General features: G+C 35.7%; 1 protein-coding gene across 8 annotated transcripts in view; it reads right to left on the bottom strand.

Annotated features, from left to right (window-relative positions):
* The window catches only part of LOC120777672 (serine/threonine-protein phosphatase rdgC), a 124,917-nt gene that overhangs the window by 20,429 nt on the left and 81,742 nt on the right, over window positions 1-22,746 (bottom strand). For 6 of the 8 annotated variants that reach the window (XM_040109135.1, XM_040109131.1, XM_040109134.1 and 3 more), the window contains 6 exons: window positions 14,094-14,221; window positions 6,685-6,778; window positions 6,018-6,160; window positions 5,029-5,196; window positions 3,303-3,506; window positions 3,033-3,182 (listed from right to left, as the gene is read on the bottom strand). In XM_040109135.1, the coding sequence (XP_039965069.1) occupies window positions 3,033-3,182; window positions 3,303-3,506; window positions 5,029-5,196; window positions 6,018-6,160; window positions 6,685-6,778; window positions 14,094-14,221 (887 nt within the window). Of the gene's footprint in view, window positions 1-3,032; window positions 3,183-3,302; window positions 3,507-5,028; window positions 5,197-6,017; window positions 6,161-6,684; window positions 6,779-14,093; window positions 14,222-17,477; window positions 17,736-22,746 lie in introns of those variants that run through there. The other 2 variants (XM_040109137.1, XM_040109136.1) reach the window with 2 other exon arrangements.

Raw genomic sequence — 22,746 nt, 5'->3', positions numbered from 1 at the left:
TATTTTATTGACCGACTGCTCAATAGCTGAAGCAAAGAGAGAGAGAGATACTTACAACTACTGCTGTTCTTTTTTTGGGGCAATATACCTTTGCATTCATTCATCCCTTTAACAAAAAATCTCTTCATTTAAAAAAATCTTTTTCATTGAGTCGATTAGCAGAAAATTTCTTCATTTAAAAAAAGAAAGACCTTTTGGAGAAAAACCCATTCATACAGCGTCAAGAGTAAACAGTAGTTACTTAAAAATTTCCCCTCTCATTTGACAAAAGAACCCTCGTTTCCACCAAGAGCTTTAAACCAAACAATTCTTCTTACTTATACGGAAATAACCCACAGTTAATTTCTCAAAATGTTTTTGTTAATAAAAAAAGGAAAAACTAGACTACACGTTACGTTTCCTCACTCTGGTATAAAACAATTACAATTTGTATCAGTTGCAGCAGTAAACAACCAGCAGAGTATCAGAAAACTCTTCCAATGCATTTTAAATGAGTATTTGATTGCTTTCGCTTACAGCACCTCGGTGAAGTCATGCCGTATGCCGCTGACTGCAAGAGTTCAATGCACAACAACACCACACTAACCGTTACGCATTGCCGTACATATAATTGCCACCCTGTTGTCCTCACTATTGCAGCTCTTCTCCATTGGCATGTTCGTACCACATTACTTTGTTGGCATTTAAGTCGAGTTTAGTTTATTTGCTCATTTTATTTCCTTATTAAATGTTTGCATGCCGCAGTTAGTTAGGTTTTCACGTTTTTCATTTAATTTAACGGTAAATGCCGGAAATGCGACAACTGCTTGTGGTGTGTAGTTAATGCCGTTAGATAGAGCACAATATAAAATACTGAGACGACAGGAGTGTATGTATTCTATGCTTCGTAGTAGAAGTCTAAATAAAATTTTATAAATCAATCAAAAACCTGTGTTATATTGTGTTTGATTGTCAACCGATTAATTAAACAAAAAAAAATTAAAATTTAGTGATAACAATTCCAATCATTCCAACTTACAACTACTATAAGTTACTAAAATTATGAAAAATTTAGTTACTAACAAACGAGTTGCTTAAAAGTATACCTAATTTTTCGAAAAATTAAAAAAAAAAATGTTTAACATTTTACTTAATAAAACAAAAAACGCGGTGCTTAAAAGTATACTTCACTCCAACTTACCACTACTGTTTTCGAAAATTTCGAAATAAAAATTATTAAAACTTTAGCTACTAAAACAACGTGGTGCCTAAAAGTATTCCTCATTTTTCGAAAATTAAAAAAAAAAAATTATTAAAAATTTAGTTATTTAAAAACGTGGTGACCAAAAGTATACCTCATTTTAACTTACCACTACTTCAAAAAAAATTATTAAAAAATTAGTTATTAAAAAACGTGGTGCCTAAAAGTACACCTCATTTCAACTTATTAGTACTATTTTCGAAAATTAAAAAAAAAATATTTATTAAAAATTTAGTTTTTAAATTAGGAGGTGCCTAAAAATATACCTCATTTTAACTTATAGTACTACTAATGTTTTCGAAAATTTTGAAAATAAAAATTTAGTTATGAAAGAGTACGAGGCGCTTAAAGGTATACCTCATTCCAACTGACTACTACTGTTTTCGAAAATTTTCAAAAAATTTTGAAATAGTTTCTCAAGTTGAAAGACTTGTACAGATTATACGAAGTTTGAAATTTGCCACAACTGTGTTGAGAATTTTCTCATATAAAAACAGGCCGATATCGACGGTTCGTATAAATGAGCAGCTTCTTGGAGAGAAAATGACGTGAGCAAAATTTCCGACCGATATCTAATTTTGTTTTCGTACTTACACACAGACAGACGGACATCACTTAATCGATTCAGCTCGTCATGCTGATCATTTGTATATTTATAAACCTTATAGTGTCTGCGACGTTTCCTTCTGATTGTTACACATTTCGTGGAAAATTTAAAATATCCTGTTCAGGGTATAAAAATATTTAAAATCCTAGCTTATGCTCACAGAAACAATAATGACGGTATAAATTAATTTCATACTCGCTTCAACAGCTTACATTTTTGTTATTAAGAGCTTATGCGGACAAACATTTTTCATGAAAACAACAGCTGGAGAATAATGAATAGTAAAATACGTTGTATTCAACATTTAATTTCGCAATTATAAATACAGTTAATTGGCAGGTGAAATTATATATATGTACATATGAACATATGCAAGTACATGCCTGCTGTACTGTGCGTCTGCAGTGTACATTTAGCTGCGCCTTCGCATTGCATTAAATTGTCAAGCATACGCAATGGCGCACCACGCCTACCGCACGGTGATGACGATGCCTGTATGAGTTATTAAGCGTATTAACTCATACGTTAAGCGGTTGCGACATGTCATTATCATTTTCACAACTTTTTTCATCACTTTCTCGCTCTCTCTCCCTTGCTATCTTTGTTCTCTCTTTCAACCGCCTGCAACTTGCAGCTCAGCATTTACAACACTTAAAGTTAACAACACGCCATTTACGCGCTGCCTTCGACGCATTGTCAACCTTATCTTTGTGTTAATTGACGCCGAGTAATTGACATGGCAATGCCACTGAGTTCATTAAGCCACTGGCAGGTAGCAATAAAATGCAAAAAACCGCCATTAATCGAGTAGCTTTAATAATAAAAACTGCAGGACAGCGCCGCAAAGGCAAATGCGGTTGTGTGTTATAAGCTTGCAGAGGGATAACACGTGTATTTAACGTGCAAGCAAAAGCAACAAAGATGAGAAAAGTGATAAAAATCGACAGCGAGACGCACGCCAGGGATTTCATTAACATAAAATTGCTAAATGAGTTTGCATTTTTCTCGTTTTTGTTTGTTTTCCACGCTGTGTGTTGCGGTCGTTTGCTCTCCCAAAGGATGCCGTCCTTTATCAGCGTGGCTTTATTTGTAATCGCTCTACATTTGTCATACGCAAACGTCTCTCATGTGTATAGTAGTAGATGTGAAGGAATTTTTTCTTACATTTTAAATTGCTAAACTCACCTTGCCGCGGTCGATGCTCTTGATCATATCCAAGTCCGTTGTGTCCGATATGCCGCCGTGCACAATCAGCACCCGATTGTTAACGATGGTGCCCAGCGGCAGCCAGCGGTAGACTTCTTCAATCATTATCATTAATTTATCGGCATTGCGCTGTGCGGAAAAAGAATACAGTGTAAAAAGTAATGCAAATATAATACAAAGACACTAGTAGGCATATAATAGCAAGTGTAAGCATAGCAGTTTAGCTGAATTTTTCTATGCGATACTTACACGATACTTCTGCTGCACCTCGCGTATGAAACCGTAACGCGCATTCATCACAGAGTCTTCGTGATTGCCGCGATTCAAGTGCACGGCACCGGGAAAGGCGAGAAAGCAGACTAGTAGCAGCAGGAAGACCTCAAGACCCTTTTTGCCGCGATCCACGAAATCGCCGTTAAAGACATAGGGGTTTTCGACTGAGGGAAGACCATTCTAGAGATTGAATTTTACAATAAAAAATATGAAAAATTAATAAAGAGGTTAAACTTTTTAATAAAAAATTTTTGAAAATGAAAAGTTATTGTGTAGATCTTAAATTTTTTAAAAAGTTACAAAGATATGGTTTGTAAATAAATTTTCCATAAAAATATTATTAAAATACTGTGCTAATAGATTTCCTTATATTAAATGCGAAAAATGGAGAGTAAAAAAAATTTATAAAAAAAAAATTGTAAAAAATAGTTTAATAATTTTTTATACTCTCGCAACAATGTTGCTAAAGAGAGTATTATAGTTTTGTTCACATAACGGTTGTTTGTAAGTCCTAAAACTAAAAGAGTCAGATATAGGGTTATATATACCAAAGTGATCAGGGCGACGAGTAGAGTCGAAATCCGGATGTCTGTCTGTCCGTCCGTCCGTCTGTCCGTCCGTCCGTGCAAGCTGTAACTTGAGTAAAAATTGAGATATCATGATGAAACTTGGTACACGTATTCCTTGGCTCCATAAGAAGGTTAAGTTCGAAAATGGGCAAAATCGGCCAACTGCCACGCCCACAAAATGGCGGAAACCGAAAACCTACAAAGTGTCATAACTAAGACATAAATAAAGATATTAAAGTGAAATTTGGCACAAAGGATCGCATTAGGGAGGGGCATATTTGGACGCAATTTTTTTGGAAAAGTGGGCGTGGCCCCGCCCCCTACTAAGTTTTTTGTACATATCTCGGAAACTACGATAGCTATGTCAACCAAAGTCTACAGAGTCGTTTTCTTCAGGTATTTCCATATACAGTTCAAAAATGGAAGAAATCGGATAATAACCACGCCCACCTCCCATACAAAGGTTATATTCAAAATCACTAAAAGTGCGTTAACCGACTAACAAAAAACGTCAGAAACACTAAATTTTACGGAAGAAGTGGCAGAAGGGAGCTACACCCAGGCTTTTTTTAAAAATTGAAAATGGGCGTGGCGCCGCCCACTTATGGACCAAGAACCATATCTCAGGAGCTACTAGACCGATTTCAATGAAATTCGGTATATGATATTTTCTTAACACCCTGATGACATGTACGAAATATGGGTGAAATCGGTTCACAACCACGCCTTCTTCCAATATAACGCTATTTTGAATTCCATCTGATGCCTTCTCTGTATAATACGAGTATAAACATTAGGAACCAATGATGATAGCGGAATAAAACTTACAAAAATACGGTATTTGAAAAACATGTAAATGATGTATTATGAAATCTCGATTATCACTTTACCATGCGAGAGTATAAAATGTTCGGTGACACCCGAACTTAGCCCTTCCTTACTTGTTTTTTAATTTTTTTAAGTTACAAAGATATGGTTTGTAAATAAATTTTTCATAAAAATATTATTTAAATATTGTGCTAATAGATTTCCTTATATTGCATACAAAAAATAGAGAACGCTTACCATTTTGCCTAGCGAAAAAATCAACTTTTTTTTTACATGATTTTTCATTCTATCACAAACTCACTCACCTTATAGAAAATCACCAACAGATCATCCAGTTTTCCATGCAAATCTCCAATAACTGTCACCTGTTTGGATATCGCCGTTGATGCTTGATTGAGATTTGGAAGTCGTTTTAACTTAAATGCAGCCTCTTTTAGTATACCACCCACGTATTTGGCCAGTAGGCGATCAGACTATAAGGAAGGGAAATATAAAAAACAAAATGTATATCATTCATGTAATAGAGGATGGAACATGTTGGATATATCGTTTTAAAATTTTCGATATTCGAAAGCTCTTTGGATAGCGAGTCCCGCGCGAATTCACAAAGCAGACAGTTCAGCATGTCAATCGCTTCTACTTGCGTTCGAATTACCATCTTTGCTGGATAGGCTTTCTAGCAACTTTTACCAGTTCTCAAGATTTCAACAAAATGTTGCCTGAAAATATATTTGGGGACCAAAAGAAATAGTCGCCAATACTAATGTCTGCCTTGAAGAAAATATGCTTTTTATATAAAAATATTATCGAAAAGTTAGAAGATCACTACGGATATAACCGTAATACTCTCGCATTCATTTCCAATTTGGAATAATATCGAATTTTATGAAAAAAAAAATATATTTTTCTGACACATCATCCAAAATAGGGAAAAACTTCAGAGAAGAGTTAAGGATACCTTCAATTAATAATATTTGCTTTTAAAGAGAGAGAGTGTTAGTGAAAGAAGTTTTTTAAAAGTAATAATAGCGTAAAACCTACGGAAATCAAATTACTGTTAAGATACGAGTATATCTGCAATATCTCCACTCAGTATTAGATAAAAGTTTTGTGAACATTTTCCAAAAAGAACCAAGGTCTATAATGAGTTGTTTATATTTCTTGCCGAATCCCTCTTATCACAGGTTAGTAACCACAAAATACCTCGAAGTATCCTACTCTATTTAATCTTTGTCTTAATCTAATTTTTTGCACGAAATATTATTTCTATCAACCAAACCAATGTTGTACTCACCTTTTTCTTGCGAAACACATCAATCAGCGTCACCACATCCTTCTTGATTAAGGGAAATTTCAAATGTGGTCCATCATAATTCTTGTCGGAACGATATTCGCCATCCTCATTGAAATCTGACTCATCGAAATAAACATCTGAAGCTGTAGTTTGCGTGACATTTAATTGGGCACAAGCAATTCGCAAGCGTTACACACACACATACATGGTACAAGGAGCGTAGTTGGGGGAAATGAAACGGATACAGATATATATATAATATGAGAGAGATATATGAGAGATTAGCATTACAAGAAATGGTATCTGTAGGAGCATAAACTACAAACTATTTGTATTTACATAAAATCTACTTAAGATTGTTGTATGATAAGGATCATAAAGGTATTATGAAAGTGGCACATGTAATTATTAAGACGGATTAAATACTTATGTGCGCGTAAGTGAGCACTTGTTATACATCTATACATACAAGTCAGTAAGATTTCCGCAGCACACATCCCACACTAATACAACAGTTGATACATATGTTCACACAAATACATATATATACGTGTATGTTTAAGTATTGTATATGTATATAATGGAAAACTAATACAAACTTACATAAGAATTAGCTTAAATTTAAGTACACGTGTATGTGTTAGTAGTTGTGTTTTGTAACAATTACCTAATGAGACCTCGGAGTCCCTTTGCAGTGACGGGCGTTGGGCAGCAGCAGCTTCGGGAATGTGTGTAAGCAGTGCATTGAAGAAATTATATAACTGTAAAGAATATTTGAAAATATTTAATTGATTACTTTAGTTACAATTTAAATATTAACATAAACATTGGACAGGTTCAGTCATGTTTAGAAAAATGAGTTTTGCTTTTAGATATTTTTTTTATATTTTCGTATCTGAATGACGTTTCCATTTTAATATGACCATACTATTCATTAGTTAAAGAATGCGATTGAAAGTACTACCTATTATCAGCAACAATGGCACTTAATGTCATTACACACATAGCACCCTTGGATATTGACGGCAGGTGCACTGCTGCGAAGATCGCTCTAAGGCTTAGAGAAGCTGTGTATATGAAGGAGTCCAAACAAGGTCACGCTGAAATTCTCTCCTCCTTCATTTCCATCCCTAAAAATTTGAACCACTGCATTACAGAGGCTACTCCTAGTGGTTGTTTCTCCCCTCACATATCCACGAGAGATATGTGGACTGGTAGAAATCGCTCACAAAGAGGCGCTACGTACGTTTGCATGGAAGAGTTAAAGCTACGAGGAAAAGTTGGAGGGGGAGTTTTCTGTAAAGAGCTCTCCCACAAGTTTAACTTTAGGCCGCCGGAACACCTTAGGTTTGTTTTGAGTAGAAGTGGCTCATATTAAGATGGCAGTAGTGTAGCTTCTTTCAGGGAGGCGAGCATTCACTCCAATAATAGATCGGCGATATTAGTGCTGATCTCGCTAACGGTGCGCTTAAAGTTGGTCAAGGAGTGTCTGTCCTCACTAGAAATGGTATCAAGCTACTTGATCATCAGATTCATTTGGGTGCCTAGAAACTGCAAAGCTGATGAGCTAGCAAGAAGAGGCACTCGCACCCCGCTAAAATCGTAGTGAGAACGAATCGGATGTCCATTATCATCTTGCGCTTTACCATTAGACCTATGAACCTAGTGTACGCAAACGTAGGTCTACGACAAGCTCCTGAGCGACTGCGCAGCGGACATAGCCGAAACCGACATCGGAAACCTCAACAAATTGTCGACATATTTTTATAGGAGCTCTAGGTATCACAACGGTCCAGTGTTATAAGTTGTCCAAGTGCGCTCTCACTTTCAGAAGCGACCATTTAACCTTACCTAAGCAGAACTATCAGTTTTGGTCCTTTCCAACTATTTGACTTTTCTTCAATAGATTGTTCTTCAATAAAAATACAAGTCCTCAGAGATTAGCACATTCCAAGGCTTCCGGAACTGCCTAGCCAGTTTCATTGAGATAGCAACAAATTACTCGTCGCATTAACAATCTGGGCCTATGTCTAATCGACGCGATGCCTAAATTTGGTAATCCTCTGAAACTCACACGGCTATGCAGAATAATGTTGAGTAAACTATCATCTCTGTCAAAATCAGGAAGAACCACTCCGAACCGTTCGATACCAGACGAGGTTTTAGACAGAGATATTCCCCCTAGTTCATCTCATCTCTAATCTAATTTCAAACGCAGTGGCACTCTCTATTCTAAAAATACAATGCTATGCAGACAGACAGAGCGCCAGCTTTTCCAGCATACAAAAGGGAGCTGAAGCGGTTGGTATTGTGGGGAACGGGGCCAAGAAAAAGTGGAGTTCACATACAAAGACACTTCGCGGCTTGGGGACTACGTCACTGTTGGCAACTATACATTTGAAAATGTGAAGGACTTTGTATATCTCGGAACCAGCATAAGCTCGAATAATGTAAGCCTGGCGATCGAGCGTAGAATAACTCTGGCCAACATTTCCTAACTTGGGATCGATAGACAACGAGCCAAAATTGAGCAAGTATCTTATCATTTCTGCCTTATTATTCTTCGGAAGATCTTTGGAGCCGTCCGCGTGAGCCTTGACTATCGGGGAAAAGGGAACCACGAACTATACGAACTTCATGGCGAAATGGATATAATTAAGCGCATAAAAATCCAGCGAATGTGCTGGTTAGGTTATGTCGTTCGCATTTAAGATGTTGCTCCAGCGGCATGCTCCTTCGACTCCAAAGCCATGGGTGGATGACGGAAGCAAAGCGGCCCACATATCTAATGGAAGCACGAAGTGCATAGCAACATGCTTGAGATGTACAACTTCAAGGAAAGGATAAAGACAACTGACAATTTATATGTTCTCGGTCCAGTCCAACGCACGGTGATAGTGCCAAAGAAGAAGACTATATTTTTTAGATTTGAGACTGTTAGTTAAGGTTCTTGGTGTCTTAAATAGGAATTTTTACATTTCAGATAAAAGTTCACTACTAACACACCCCGGCTAAATGCAATGTATTAAAGCAACCAGCAAAAGGAAAGGCCTCGCATAGCCGATCTGTCGTGAGAGTTGGTGTCAACTTGAGAGAACCTTTGCTCTAGAGACGAGCGAAAAAGAAAAAAATATGAGAAGCTAGCTTCAGAGTTTTGGCATTGCATGTTGTTAATTTGAGTTGCTTTAACGAAATAAATATAAAATGTATAATACGGCAGGTCAGGGTCGAAATTGAGCGCACGTACAATTTCTACTGACTCAAGTTTTTTTTTTTTGTTTACATTTTGATGTTAATATTTCATAAGTATATTTTTTGGATTATAGCAAAGCAGATAATCTAACAATTTTCCGACGGAATTCGCGCATAAAAAACATAACAATTTTATTTAAATTTTTTTTGGGCGCAATTTTGAAAAGTGCACGCGAAGTTTCCATGCTTGAGTAGTAATAACTACATACATATTATACACATATGTACATAGCAACATTCAAGTATATTTATTTGCACAAGAGCGGTGTCCTGCAGTTTTTGGTGGTCAGCAAATAAATTGCCGGTTCGTGCTTTCACTATTTTTATGACAGCAATTTTCTTTCGTAAATCATGGACGAAAACAAGCGCTAAGGATCACAGCAATGCAAGTGGACATACACACATACATATACATACATTTACACGATATCGCGTATTAAAACTAAATTGAATATTTGAAACATGAAATTAAATTAGAAATGAACGGTTGGAGAAAATAAAAAAACTGGGCAGCAACAACAAAAACAGCAGCACTGCGGCCACTTGACCACAGGCGAACGTGGCAGGGGAAGTGTTTGCGTGGACGCGCGCTTTGCGGCTAGCCAACAAAAGCGACGACAAAGAGAAAATTGAGCAGCAAAAAAAATAGTATTAACTGAAGGAAAAATAAAAGTAAATGCACACGGCGCAGACGGGGTGAGTACGCCCCTTAGAAAGTTAGCGCTGGACTCGCGGGACCGCAATTAAATACAGTGCTGCAGCAGCGACCACATTTAATTATGTGCTGTTTGTTAGCGCTGCGGATGTGTGCGGTGCTCGCAATGAGCGCACTTTCCTTTAGCACTGCGCTACAACAACTACAGACCGGCCACACTGTGTCGTGTTATTGTTGTGGCGCGCTGCTGTGGCAAGTGGCAACTCACTCACAATGCGCGCTTGCTTAAACAACCAACTGTAATATGCAATTGTTTATGGCGTGGTTAACGTAGCTGCATTTCACTCTTGTCTTTATTCCACGTTTGCGTGTAATTTTTAATAGTGAAGCAGTCTTTATAATTTGTTTTTTGTGTGTTTTGTTGGCAGCGCAGACAATGCGAAGGTCAAGCGTGCGGTGATGAGCTGCTGCATGCGGGAATTGTAAGTGGAAAATAGTCGGGAGTAGATTAAATGAAATATGCAATGCGAGTAGTGAAGTGAAAAATTCCCAAAGCACTTCTTTCTCTGAATTGCTCGGTTGTTGTGAAGCTGTGGTGATTCCAAAGACAAATTTTGCATAAAAAATTGGATAAATTTTGAAAATAATGGTGGATAAGCGCAGAAAATAAAATTAATTTAAAAACAAGAAAAAAATCGAAGCTATAATTCACTTCACAAATAAAAAAGTTGCCATACAAGAGCCTGATTTAGAACGATCAGTTTGTCTGGCAGGTATATTCTATAGGTTTGATTTGAACTATTTCTTCGGAGATTGTAGCATTCTTTTAGGCAATAATTCTTGCTAAATTTCGTGAAGATATCTCGGCAAATAAAAAAGCTTTCTATATAAGGTCTTTAATTTTATCAAACAGTTTGTATGGCAGCTATATATTATAGTGGTCCGATCGAAACTTTTCCGGAGATTGTAGCTTACTTTTAGGCAATAAAACGTAGCAAATTTCGTGAAGATATCTCGGCAAATGAAAAAGTTTTCCATACAAGGTGTTAAATTTTATTAAACAGTTTGTATGACAGCTATGTATATCCTATAGCTAACCGATATCGGCAGTTCTGATAAATGAGCAACTTCTTGGTGAGAAAAATTCGTGTAACAAATTTTAGATCGTTAGCTCAAAATCTGAGAGACTTTTCGGGGGTATAAGGCAGGTGAAATCGATTCAGCTTCGCGGTGATCATTTATACATAAATACTTTACAGGGTCTCCGACATTTTGTGCTCTTGTTGCGTATCGTCAACTAAAATGTAAAACAACGTCTCATAAAAAAAGTCGAAAATCGTTGTCAGATATGGTAACCAATATATAACAATTTTATAACGAAAACTCAAATTTTCTATCAATTTAAGTGGTTTATATTAAATCGTTTTTCCTTCGCCTGCAAGCTTATGAAAAGTGATGTTACAACAAAAGAAACAAAAGAAACTTCAGGGGATTGCCTACCTAAGGTTGATGTCAGAGTGAAAGCGTGTAGCAATTCGTAGACTGAAGCGATAAGAGTTCAAGCGAAGACCGATGCTGTAAGATGTCAAAGTGAGCAAATATTTCTATAAAGCCCTTAATGAAGTGTGAAATTTAATTTATTTAGTGAGTTATCACACATTTGGTAGCTTTTAACATATCCGTTATATGACTAGTGTTTGTAATTATTAACTGATTTCACCCATCTTTACAATGTCTGAGGAAATGTCAAAAGACTTGGCCTCAGCAAGTATGGTTGATATAACATGAGTGTTTTGTTAAAAATCTATTTAACGACAGTTGCCATTTCCGTCTGCCTTCATTTGGAGTCGCATGCAAAGAGCAATAAAATATACTTTAAAATATGAAATGAATAACGTCATGAGGAAATAATAGCATCGCATGCAAAACTATAAAACAGTCATAATTTACGCCGTTTAGTTGAAGTGTTTCTATATATATATATACATATATATAGTTTGCAGGTAAATGCGGACAAATATAGTTTATGGAATATTGAAAAACAAGAGGTCAGTTGGCTTGTCCTTGCAACAAATTGGTTTATTTTTTATTGCTGATGAAAAACTCTAACATGGCAAAGTAGATGTAACCTATATAAAATTTGTTGTAAACACACGTATGTATGCTGATGAATGGTTGAATGAATACAGTAATGTCAAGGGAACTAGTTCTAAATTTCACGAGTCTTAAACCAGTTAAGTATAGGCTCTGAAACGACTTGTACTTTTTATGGTTTTGTGTCATATGCGAAGAAGTTTGGTGTTGTATTCAGCGAGATTAGCTTAGGTTAGGTTTGATTACATGGACTACTAAATGCAGTCATTTGTGAAGCTATACAAAATTGAAATCCAGTAATTCGCACATACATATAAGTAAAAAACCGCCTTGAGGCCAATAAAAAGTTGCTCAAGCGTTTAATTTCTATATCCAACAGTTCGGTGGAATATCTGAAAGTGTTTAAATCTTAATTTCACAAGCGCTGGAAGCAAGAAGAAAGTGCTGAGATTTTTCCACTTCGTCTTCTTCCATACAGCTCCTAAAGATGACTTTCGGTAAGATTTTCAACCCTAGGACATTGGCTGCGAACGGGCAATGGCCTGTTAGAACCTTCACAACTAGGGAGAAGCTAGCATACTAAAAAAAAAGAACTCGCTTGATATCTTGCGATGAATCTTGGATCCAAAGGATCCTGCAACAGCGCCTAGTTCCCGCGAAGCTGAACTAATCAGTCGACGAGATTACTTCCTGAAAAATAATATAATTCCTACAACTGAAAATTGACGCAAATTTAAGAACCAAGCTACCAAATAGCAAGTCAGAAAGTAAACTGCTCGTCTTGCTAAGAAAACACTCTTTATGTAAGACCAAAAAAACGCAAATCGCGAGAATAAATTGCTAAACACCAACAATTAGTAGAAACCACAGAGCAGAAAAGGCCAATGGATGGAAGACGACAGAGCAAGTAAACATGTCGGCGATTCACCTTTAATGTAAGCATACACATACCAGGGTGGGTAAAAAAAACTAATATTTTTAGTAATATTCTCAGACAGCTTTAAATAAATTTTTGCAAGTATGGGCTCTTAATTGTATCGGGAATGTCTTTCACCTTAATGATTTATATTTCTTTCTTTTATCTAATAGAGAAATTCATATTTCTCTTTCAACTACTTGAAAAAATATCGCGTTTACGGTTTTTAGGAAATTGAACGCGCTATAAAATGATCTCCGAACGGTTTTATCATAAACATAATCGTTTAAAAGTTATTAAGCGTCGAAGTTTGATTATTTTAAAACATATTTTTTTCTTAAGAACTTTATAACTCAAGGAAAAAAGAGAAAAAATATTTTAAATTGCAAAACCTACAATTTAAAAGACATTTTTCGCTCTACAAAATGGCAAGCACTTATTCAATTTTTTTTGGCCCACCCTAATGCATGTACATATACATATGTATTTTGCTGCATTTAAGAAACATTGCAAAACCTTTGGTGCTAATTTTTTCTGCGGATTTTCTTAGCTTTTATCGCCCGTTTATTTTCGAACATATTTGCGGTGTTGCAGCTAAATTTAATTTATTGACTTTCGAAACAATAAAAGTGCTGAATATTTTTACGCAGTTTTGAGTGTTATGTGTTGCTGAAGGATGATTTTAGATATATATGGATTTTGTAAATTTTTATTTCAGTGGCTTTTCAAGAAAAATGCTACCTAATATGGACTTAAGTGACGTAGAATTGAAGAACTTTTTTTTATTTTTTTCTTTTAAATTTTTTATTTTTTTTTTAAATATATAAAAAAATTTTACAAAAAAAAAAAACAAAAAATGTTTCTTAAAAAAATTAGAACTAGAAATAAAAAAAAATTATAGCATTTCAAAAATATAAGGATAGAAAAAAAAAATTATAGAGTTTGAAAAAATTTCGCAATCGCTCTTAAATTTCAAAAAAAAAAATTATATTGTAGTAAACTACCGATTTTTAAAATTTTTTCCAGCAATGATTTTTTAAGAATTATAAAAGAAAACAGAAAATTATTAAATTCACATGGTTACCTAACCATTATATTATATAATTTCACTAAAATAATTTTCTGCTCGTTTTTTTCAAATATTTTGCAATGCACTTACCTCCACTTGATCATTTTCACCGGCATATTCTAGATTTGTAAATATAGTCCATGTATAACGACGACGCACCTCCATACGCGCTCTGTATCTTCGATACCAACGTTGGATGAGCAAAGCTGCTCGCAAAGCTGAAATTGGGAACAGAAAAAATAATGTATACTTAAATAAAGCACACTGTGAACAAAACTGATAGATAAGACATTTTGATCGAAATAAAAATATCGAAAAATGTCGATTCAAGCGCACTGAATTTTTAGATCGAAACATTTTAAGTACCACAGCTAATTTATACATTAACCAGAAAGGGAAGCTTTTGCAGAGTTTTTCCTTAGACGAACACCTAAAAACCCAGTGGATAATTTTATGCTAAAACAATTCACGACCTATTTGGATACACCACAAATAAAATAATGGCCTGGATAGCCTATAAATTGGTTACTGCGTTCACAATGCAGAAATGTACAGTTGAGACGACCGTTTATGATGCGTAACTGAAGTAAAACTTCAAGAGATGTGGATTCTTCTCTCGAGTAATCAACGTCGAAAGTTATAAAAAATAATCACGCGAAAATGATCGCGGTGGAATTCCAGTTTTTTGGTCGAACTGAATATTTTAAGTTACTGTAAACAAAACAAATAGCGCTTGGATGTAAATTTTTTACGGTCTGAGCACTAGTGTTCAATTATATTCAATGTGGAGCCTACTTATGAAAAAGTAAGGCTGAGGCACCTCGAATATTTTGTTTTCAAGCACGCAGTGTACCAAAAATATTGCACTTTAAGCAAAAAAAAACACTGTCTACAAAAAAAGTAAAAGTAAAAGTAAAAAGTGCCCCTAAAACTCCGCACGACTAAAATGTCAGCAAAATTTCGAAATAATAAATTTAGCTTACACGAAAATTCAACTTTGCTGCAAATAGAAAATGTTTGCAGTTGAAAAGTGCAAGTGCTCTGTATGCGCAGCAAACATAAATAACGCAGGTTGACAGCACACTTTGCGAGAGTGAAAAAGTTCAAAGTTTTCGCCAGCAAAAGTAGTACCAGAAAACGCTGCCAAACAAGCGTCCACGGCAAAAACATATTTATAGAAAAATCGCTGTTTCAACTTTATCAAGGCGCACCCACACCCGCGCTTCACTGTCAGCAGCAACGGCACACAAATCACTCACTTGCTCAGCGTGCAACAACATCGCTTATTGGTGAACTTTAGTGCTCAGCAAAGTGGTAAAGCGCAAACTAAGCGTGATTAGCAAACTTCTTGCGCTCTAAGCAACGCGGTTGCATCCACTCCATCGGCTCCTACGTTGCATGCTTGCCATTTAATTTATATGTTGCAAGTACGGTGACAAGGATAATTGAAATTTGAGCATGCCACTGGCAGTACGCACGCTGTATCCTCCCCCCAAGCGTCTGCAATGAGATGCAAGTATTGCGAGCGTTGCAAATCATATTGCCAGTCAGCGCATCAGACAGTTAGCGAATTGGAAGTACCCTCTGTATCTAACTATGTGTGTGTATTTTATGGAAGAGGAGTGCCATCACTAACGCGCCATGCTGTCTCTCGTACTAGTTATAAAATTAATTATAGATAAATTCTTTTTATATCTCGGTGCCAATTATATTACAATCAGCTGTCCAATAACGGGTGTGGTGGTGTGCGTAATTGAATTTTTGTGTAAAATTGTAATGGCATTGTTTCTTTTTGTATCTCCCTGAGTACAAACTGGCTTCCCCTTGAGCTGTAGCTTTCAGTGAGTGGCTCGTTGTTGATACAAATTATATTAGAAAAGTAATTTTGAAATATTTGATGGCATTTGTGGCGCTTTAATAGTTGCTTGGCTGTAGTAGTTGTTGTTATATTAAGTATTAAACAGACTTGGTTGCGGGTGAAGGCAATGAAACTGCCGAATAGTGAGCAGGAACAAGTGAGGCGAGATTGTGTGATGTTGCTTTTGAGTGTAGGCAAGGTAGGCAAGGCAGCGAATATTGGAAAGGCTTACGCTGATTGAAAAACACAAGCATACGAGTGGTACAAAACCTTCAAAGACGGTCGAGAGATCGTTGAAGACATCCCTCGTTCTAGACGCTTTTCGACCTCTTCAACTGATGAAAATTTTAAAACAGTGAAGGATATGGCGCTTGAAAATCGTCAGGCAAGTGTTAGAGAGATGGCAAAGCGCTCTCAAGAGACCTCACGCGAGTTCGTTCGAATGATTTTGGTGGATATTTTGGGTAAGAAAAGCGTTCTTGCTTGACTCGATAAACCGCTAGCTGAATGTTTTTAAAAATAATGCGATTGTGACCGAAGCCAATAACGCAATGGATACCAACGATCAACTGTCTGTTTCATCAGATTTGGCTCCGTATGATTTTTTTCTTGTTCCCCAAACTGAAATTGCCGCTCGGCGGAACCCGTTTTCAGTCGATCAAAGAGATTAAATATTCGATGAAGAAGCTAAAGGCCATGCCAAAAGTGTTTATGAGAAGTGTTTCAAGGACTGAAAAAATCGTTTGCATAATTGTTTTATCACTGGTGGGGATTACTTTGAAGGCGACAAAATAAATATTGATGAATAATTAAATATTTTGCGTTTTATTTACAATTTCTGGGTACTTTTTGTCATAATTGTCACAAAGCGACTTGCTTTTCTTTGGTCGGTTTGTATGGCAGCTATATGTTATAGTTTCACGATCTGAAAAATTTCTTCAGATATTGTGGCAAAGCTTTAGATAATAATGTACGCGGAATTACGGGAAGATATCTTGTCAAATAACGAAATTTTCCATACAGGGACTTGACTTTAACCGATCAGTTTGTGTGGCAGCTATAAGCTAGAGTGATGCGATCTGAACCTTTTCTTCGGATATTGCATCATTACCTTACGCAATGACCCATATCAAATTTCTTGAAGATATCTGGTCAAATGCAAAAGTTTTCCATACAAGCACTTGATTCCGATCGTTCAGTTTGTACGGCAGCTATATGCTACAGTGCTTCGATATCGACGGTTTCGACAAATGAGTACACTCTTCATGAGAAAAATACGTATACAAAATTTCACATTTATATCTCGAAAACTGAGGACCAGTTCGCTAGTATACAGACGGACCTGGCTAAATGAACTCAGCTTGCCACGTTGCTCATTTGTAGATATACTTTCTAGGGTCTACTTTCTTTTTAGTGTAAGAAACTTAGTGGCAAACTTAATATACCCTGTTCAAGGATCAATTATTTTAAAAATTTAAGGTTTAGGGAATATTTATACAATTTTAAAAATACGCAGACAAATTTGATTTTTTTTAAAGAAAAGAATTAAATAGTTTCGAGTAATACGCGTTCTCCGACTGTACTTTCATGCTAAACATTAAAGTATATTCACATACTTGCACTTGTATCACGCGGTTTTTGCTTCGCAGACAAACAACCCATTACATTGATTCTGATCTTAATTTTTGGTATCAACTTGCATTGGTTATCCATGAATGTAACGGAATTAGCGCACGCAGATGCCACAGAAACGCAGCAACAACTGGAGCAGGCTGACTGTAACCGCCAGCAAATAGGAATAGGTAACAAATATTATAGCAGCAATGCACAGGAGATCACCATAAGCACTGTGATATATTTCCGTTTAAAAAAAATTTATAGCGAACATTTATAACAGAACTTATAACAGAATTTAGTTAATTGATTTTATTATTTTTAATTATTTTCTACTATTTTTTATAATTCTATTTTAATTTATTTAGTTTGCAATGCACAACTTTAGTTTTCTTTCGAGAACCGGCGGCACTAAAAATCACCTAAAGGAATGCACTTCACTTATTTTTTTATTTATATATAATTATTGAATTTTTCGTTTTTTGGCAATTTTTAAAACGTATTTATAGTTTTATGCTCAAAAACTAAGATTCACAATGCGAAGCTACGAAGAATTCGCCACAACTCCACAAATAGTTTGCTAAAAATTGTCTTACATCGCGTTGCAATATAAATATTTAAAAATATAGCACGAAAATTCAATTTTATAAGTCAAGCACACAAGAATTGAAAAAAATATTTTTTTCTTATTCTTTTTTAACTTTTTTACATTCTCTGTTATTGTAAAAGTTTGTCAACAAATCTATTTTCTTTCGCTTTTTTTGGAAAATCGAAAATTTACAAACAATCGAAATTCTTGTTTATTTTCTTTGACTGGCACGCTTCTTTATCTTTGCTTGACGATTGCTACCGAATATTTCACTTGCAGAATTAATTATTTTCACTTGACGTTGAAGTGCAACTTAGCGTTGGAAATTACCGCACTTAAGTCGTTGAAAAGCGCCATTCAACTGTTCAATTCTTGATAGTTGTTTTGTTTAACAAGTGTTTATTTGCCTTTTAACAATGCCATACTGAAAAATGTTGTCATGCCGTGCAGTGTTGTAAAACGTTCGAAAGTATGCTACACACACACATGCATACAACAGCGCTAATAGTTTGCCACCCACAAGTCGCGGCCTGCAAATGTGTTGGTGTGCATTTGTAATAATATTGGTTGTTGCTGTTTGCCTTCTAAATAGTTGGAGCGTCATTGTCTATGCAAAGTACAACAATAAATGTAAGAGCAACAATGAAAAGTTAAAGACCCTTTGAGGAGGTAAGCAGCGACTGCGTTGAATAAGCTAAAGCAGAGTCACGCATACGCTAGGCATTTCATGACCTAAAATGAACGTGAAATCATACAAAATATGCTTTACAGAAATCTGTAACTCTTTTTTAGAATAAATGTTTTTTCTCACTTGTTTCAGAAAGGAACATGGATCATGGTTAAAACTAGTTATAAACAGCCATATACATAGCTTCAGTTAATTGAAGCTCAATATTTTCTTTAAATAGGTAGGTTGGTAGACTGGCTGTCTGACGACGCACCTAAGCCTTGTGAAACCACTGAGACTAGAAGCTTCTCTTCTCTCTGAACAACCCTGAACTTCTGTTGAAGTTCATCAGTACAAAAATCTTTCTTTGTGCAACCTCCGAAATGTTGTCAAGAAACACTCGTCCTATCCTCGTTGCGATTATATTCTCATTCAAAGCTTTACATTCGCATGGAAGGTGGTTTATAGCCTCCCCTTCTTCAGGCAGCTTCTTCTGTTTCAGCTAGTATATGGTATTCTCGGTTTGCTAGCATGATTTGGCAATCGACAGTGACAAGTTAACACATCTACTAAAGTTCTTATGTCCTTCGCTTTGAGTTTTAATAGTCGTTCCATGGAATATGGCTCCATTCATTCCACGTTTGCTTGCTGGTTGAACCAAGTTAGGGAGTCTATCTACCTAGACTTAGCTGTATATACCACATATTTTTCGATTAAATATCGAAAAATAGCCAGAGGCATCTAAATTCCCCTTTTCCGGAGTTTAATTGTACAGTGGTGCCAGTTTTGGCTAGTTCATCAGATTCACAATTGCCAAAAATATCACTATGTTCTGGAAGCCATTATAGGTTATCGTGAAATAGGCCGTTAGATCTCTTAAGAAGTCAAGAAATTCCTTCACTGTCTTGGAAGAGACCCTAAGAGACTTTAGTGATTTTAAAGCCACTAGGAGTAAACAGTGTCGAAAACTTTAACTGAATTCTAAGTCTGGTATGTATACAACGGTCGAAAATTTCATTAGATCGATATATTATCATATTGAAAAGTTGAGTCCAGTATTCAGTCTAGAGAGAGAGATCTGGAGTCACCCACCTGTTCAAACTGAACACTTGTGAGCTATGGTATATGTTTTCCTCCTTCCTCTATCAGTAATTCGCTATTAGAACAACTTCTAAAACAAAGTTCGTGAAAAAGTAGAGTCAAATCTAAAAAATTGTTATTGTTGTTATAAGTAGCTTTTTTGGAGTAATTTTTAATAACTAACCTTTGAGAATTTTCAGGCATAGCTGAGTTTTATTTGAATATTTTTTATAATTTTTTAAGAAACAATCCATAGTCTATATATCATTATCTCTCAAAAAAAGGTTTCGCCAAATGCAAAAAAATATGAACTTTCTACAGCATTTCTAGCAGCATTATTAATCTCATTGCTCGTGCGTCCTCACACATTTATAATATATAGTAAGCATAATGAATGTGGGCGTCTAAGCGCCTTAGTGCCTCCTCTCGGAAGTTACACTAATTTAACCTACCAGCGCTACACCCACAATTATCAACCCACTACCAACAATTGCTTTCAACATTCATCAGCTGACAGGTTAAAAATTGCCTTACATTTGTGGTTGCCTCCCTGCACACGAACACATACATACATACATATGTTTAACTCATGTGTGTGTGTGCCTATGCTGCGTGTATCGCTGATGAGGAGTCTGAACCCTACACAACCTGACAGTGACCTTCTTCATGCAATTTATTTCACTTCATTCGTTACATGTGCATGTATTTACTTATTTATAGCTGTCTGTACTCTATGCATTTGCTTGTCCATTCTTCCCCGCCGCCCCACACTGTTAGGGTTTTTTACGTCGTGCACACACCACACTGCCGCCTCTTGTATTTGTAATTCTTACAGCAGCGTTTATTACCTAAGGGGCTGGGGGCGAATGATACACAATCAGCTGCGGTAAGAATTGTTGAAACCGCCATAAACGATTGTAATTCGGCCGAACTAATAACAACATATTTTATTATGTTTGGCAATTAACAAATAATGATAGATTAGGTTGAAAGACATTTTCATAACTTATTAATTAAGCTATCAAGAATTAATTTGTGGAAAGATACCATAGAAAGTTTAGTTTGGAAGTTCTTAAATGGATTAAAAAAGCTTCTGTGTTGAAAAGTTTTTTGTATTGTATTATATATTCTACTGGTTAAATACAATTCGGTTTTAAGGCTACCCAGAGGATACTTGGTCGAAGACCGGAAATCGTGAACTGCTTGAGCCATATGTGAAATAATTGTTTCTGACCACACGCAAGTGAATGACGCTCAGAGAACTTTCCTCACTTGCGTGATGACACATGACTCCAACCATCGACCTTGTATGATCAAATTTGAGCCGGACTGACAGGTCATATATTTTAATACCATTCGGTTGCGCGGCGCAGTTTAAATGGATCAGTCCGAGTCAATTTCGATCTGACGGTAAAAGTTTATTTAACATTATAAAAACATATAATCATGTTAAGCACTTTACAATTTAATCGATTTCAATATGTCATGTGATCAAATTTGACCCGGAGAGAAATGTATATTTCGTTAGTTAAATGCAAAATAACGTAACAACACTTTTCATAAGTTTACAGGCAAAGGAAAAAATTTTAAGTTTTGGCTTTAAAATGGTTAAGTATTGGTTATATCTGACAGGGCAAGTCGATTATTTTATGCTGCATATATATCATATTGTATAGTGAATCGTTAGCAATAAAAAATTCAATTCCGATTTTTTGATGATACGTTGTTTTGTATTTTAGGTGACGATTTGTATAAAGAACTAAAAATGTGTCAAAATAAGTTAGAGTTTCCGACGCTGTCCCGAAAAAATCAACACCAGCAACTTCTACATGAAACTTACCTACAACGAACCAAAGTTATTTGTAATATGAATATAAGTAAGTATTAGAACTTTATACTTTATACATAAGTGTTCAAATACCTTTCTTTCGTATCAACTCTACGAATTCTTCTAAATAAACAAACAAACTAATGTTCCTAAGTAGACTTAGAAAACTTAAAAGCAACAAGAAGGTGCAAATAAAATGAAATTGTGTACCAACCAGCTTAAAGTAGGTGAGAACAAATAAATTGGCAATGCAAGGGACAAATAAAAGAAAATTATGTTGGTAGAAGGCTGCGAGAAAATCGCATGTCATTTCTGTTTATTTGCTTTAAATGTAAGAAAGGTAACACCGATGATGCCACCAACGACGCAACGAACAACACAAATTTGTTTTATATGCCACATACACGCATATTATATATTCCAACTGTCATAATAAACAAACACTTCTACGAAAAGCGGTGAAAGAGTGTACTCGTATTGTAAACAGTAGGGTTGGCAAGTGCAAAACAAACAACAAATGCGGGAAGGAGGAACTTAATGCAGGAAGACGACAATCCCTGTATAACCCAGTGGTGCAACACGAAATTCGTGGCTAAAATCAAACTAGTTAGAAAAGTAGTAGTTTGCAACCAGAACTTCGTATATAAAATTTAACTGTTAAGAAAAAGTTCAGACCTTCAATAGTTGGGGACTGAGCCGAACAGATTATAAAATTTTCTTAATATGGACATATATTAGCTTTGATGTAAAGGAAATGCTCATGAAAAACTGGCAATAAAATACACAATACCAATGTATATATAATACGTATTTAAACTTAATTTATTCAAATTTTTAACGTATCCAGACTAAACCAGTTAGTTTGCTTTATAAATTGAATAACACTAGTTAGATTTTGGTTCATTTGAAACCGCTGTCGGACTGGTATATTTTTCACCGAAATATGGAAAATTTGCAACTAGTCGCGTTGATGTACATATTGAATGTAAACTAATTTATAAGCAATTAATTTTACTGCAGAGATTTGTTGTTAAGGAGTGCAGCTGGCAATTCGGAAAACTTACTGACAGATTGAAACTGAAAAAAAAAACAATTTAAGTCAGTTTC

This window comes from Bactrocera tryoni, chromosome 5 (assembly GCF_016617805.1).
Source record: "Bactrocera tryoni isolate S06 chromosome 5, CSIRO_BtryS06_freeze2, whole genome shotgun sequence".
Classification (NCBI taxonomy): domain Eukaryota; kingdom Metazoa; phylum Arthropoda; class Insecta; order Diptera; family Tephritidae; genus Bactrocera; species Bactrocera tryoni.
The sequence above is the reverse complement of the archived record's forward strand: the minus strand, read 5'-3'. Positions and strand labels throughout refer to the sequence as shown.